Source organism: Octodon degus, unplaced genomic scaffold (assembly GCF_000260255.1).
Source record: "Octodon degus isolate 3935 unplaced genomic scaffold, OctDeg1.0 scaffold00157, whole genome shotgun sequence".
NCBI lineage: Eukaryota > Metazoa > Chordata > Mammalia > Rodentia > Octodontidae > Octodon > Octodon degus.
In genome coordinates, this window is record NW_004524733.1 from 6,177,470 (window position 1) to 6,180,251 (window position 2,782).

At 35.6% G+C, this 2,782-nt stretch overlaps 1 protein-coding gene across 4 annotated transcripts in view; it reads left to right on the forward strand.

Moving 5' to 3' along the window:
• Col4a6 (collagen type IV alpha 6 chain) overlaps positions 1–2,782 on the forward strand; it is a 496,212-nt gene that overhangs the window by 462,969 nt on the left and 30,461 nt on the right. For all 4 annotated transcript variants that reach the window (XM_023702710.1, XM_023702711.1, XM_023702712.1 and 1 more), the window contains exon 23: positions 329–512. In XM_023702710.1, coding sequence (XP_023558478.1) covers positions 329–512 — 184 coding nt within the window. The remainder of the gene's footprint in view (positions 1–328; positions 513–2,782) is intronic.

Below are 2,782 nucleotides of genomic sequence, written 5' to 3' on the forward strand. Positions count from 1 at the left end.
AAATAAATAAAATAAATAAAAAAAAATAAAAAAAAATGCATCAGCTTCTCAATGGCTTTCCCATTCATGCAACTCAGCTTCTTTCTGTGACTTTGAGGGTTATTTTCCTCCTGATTATTTCATGCCCTCTTTCCCACCTCCATCTTAAATAGCAGATAACCCAGAATTGACAAGACCCATTCCCACTAACTAAACTCAAAGAAGGTCAATAAAGTGAGTGAGAATCTTAACAAATCATAAGCCATTAGTCATACTGGTTTCCTATGGTCAGAGAACTCTTCAGATAAGTTTCTGTGATGCACTTTAATTATTTTTTATTATTGTCTAGGGTGATGGTGGACAGGGATTCCCAGGAGAAAAAGGACTACAAGGAATTCCTGGTAGAAAAGGCCACCCCGGTCCAACTGGCCCCCCAGGAATTGGGCTGCCAGGACTTTCTGGACCTCACGGGCCCCCTGGCGAGAAAGGAATAAATGGGTTACCAGGGCAACAAGGCCTCCGTGGATCTCCAGGTAAGTGATGGAATGAGATGGCTTTGGACTTGGAAAATCGACCTCTTGTATAGTGGTCATGACTCAGATGCATGAAATATGTCACGAGAAGAGATTTGGCAGATTATAGTCACTAATTTAATTCCTCTTAAAGATTTTTAAGTGGTTAAAAAAAGATCATAATGTATTGGGATAAGCTTAGAATGAATAGCAATATAGATTTCAGCTCCACTTAGCAAAGAACTTCCTGAAAGAGCAGAGTGAAAATGTCACAGAATTGTATAGAGGTTATGAACTCATAATCTCTGGAAAAGTTCAAAGAGAAAAAAAAAAAAGTTCAAAATCAAACTGGATGACCATTTATTGCAAATATCATTGAAGTAATGAGTAGAGCATTGGATGAGATGTCCTCTAAGTTATATGGAAATATAATCAGCATAGAATAACAATTTCTCAATTGATTCAATGTCAAATTGGGCAAAGACCTAGGTGCATTTAGTCTAACTCATGTTTTATACCTTAGCTCTCTTCTTTTTATATTTCTCGTCTTACTTGAATTTCAGACATCATGGTAACATTCCTGCTTATCCATTATGACAGCCCTATGGTATTAACTCATCTTCTTTCCTACAGCCACAGTAGCTCTTCATCTGAACTTCCATTCTATGCACTACAATTTTGATGTTTCCATGAGTAACAGCATGGTTGAATAGTCCTCTGAAGTTTGAAACTTTTAGATTAGCTATTATTCTTCCTTTGACATGTATCATGTTCTTCCCTTTCTCTTCTTGCTATATGTTATCATTTCATGCCTAGCTTTAGGAATAAATGAATGGTCAGTTGGGTGGATAGATGGATGGAAAGTTAAGTGAGTGAATGACAACTTCTATCTTCTGCCTCAGGATAACTCCATGCAATTCTACTATGAACATTGCTTCAAATTTAATATCCTATTAAGTGGCAATAGCATCATTACTGTTCTCCTCAACAGCAAGAAGTGTTCCTTATTAAATAGAGAATAATATCCAAGTACATGGATTTCCCAAAAGTCTCCAAACATGGACATAACCAACCTTCTCAACCTTACACTCACATTTTTAATAATAGAAAAAATTAAACTAAGACACTAGCCTTCTTTACTGTACCAAACACAACTATCTTCATTTCCAACTCCAATAATTTGCTCACATTCCATTCATTTCTAGCTCCAAGATTTTCCTCATATTACCTTCCTACTTTTTCTAAGCAGTCATTTCATATTCATCTTCGAAGGCCACAAGTCCCACTTCTTCCATTAAGCTTTCCTTTGATCTCCACAGTACATCATTGCTTCTTAAATCAAGTATCCCCTTCCATTAATACTTTTACTTTTCCTAACTATATTGTAAATCTCTAGATATTAAGGAAAATGAGCAACATTTTGCATTTCTGAACATGTCCAGGTTAGTACAATGCCCATAAAAGATTACTATTTACTTGTGAAAGAAAGTGTCTTCCCAATAATCAAATGGCTATTTCTCAGGCTTCTTTCTCTTGTTGTCATCTGCAAGAATTACAAAAAAAGACAGCAAGATATCAGGTTCTGTAACTTTTATCTATTTTAAAATCTAATTCTGTGAACCAATGTAATAAGCATGATGATACAGATGAAAATTTGATTATTAAAGTTTCCTAAAACCAGGGCAGTATTTCCTTTCACAAATTCCTAGGCAACCTGTGAGGAATTTTATCAAGCAAAATCAGCTTTCTTTTGGAAAGTGCTGGTATCAGCTGTACCTTTGCTTCCAGTTCTGTTTCCAGTGAGATTAGTCATGGTCATTCCACTGCTTCTCCGGTGTTTGATGGGTCTTCACTCCAGGTGAACCTGTTGTTCAGGAAACTAGATTCCAAATTGAGTTAAAGTAACATGACACATATAAACTCACATGCCCTGAAAACTGAATGTCATCAGCATGTCAACTCTTTAAGAACAGGCTAAGGTAGGAGACAGGAAAAGGGATGTTGCAGGACTATCCTGCTACAAGGTTATATATGGTTAGATTTCTGGACTTATGTGTAAAGATAAGAATTATATAATTCTTTATGCCTATTTTTTAAATATATTTTAATTTTTAAATGTTTTTTCATCATATTGTGTAGGGACTTAAAGTTCAATATATCAATACTTGATGAAAAATATCTGTTCCATGTTATGCCTAAGATGTTTGATATTCAGGCAGACAGTGAGGGTAAGCTTAACAGCCTAGGTTGTATGGTAATAACAATAAGCTTCTCTTCTGGAGGGTTAACAA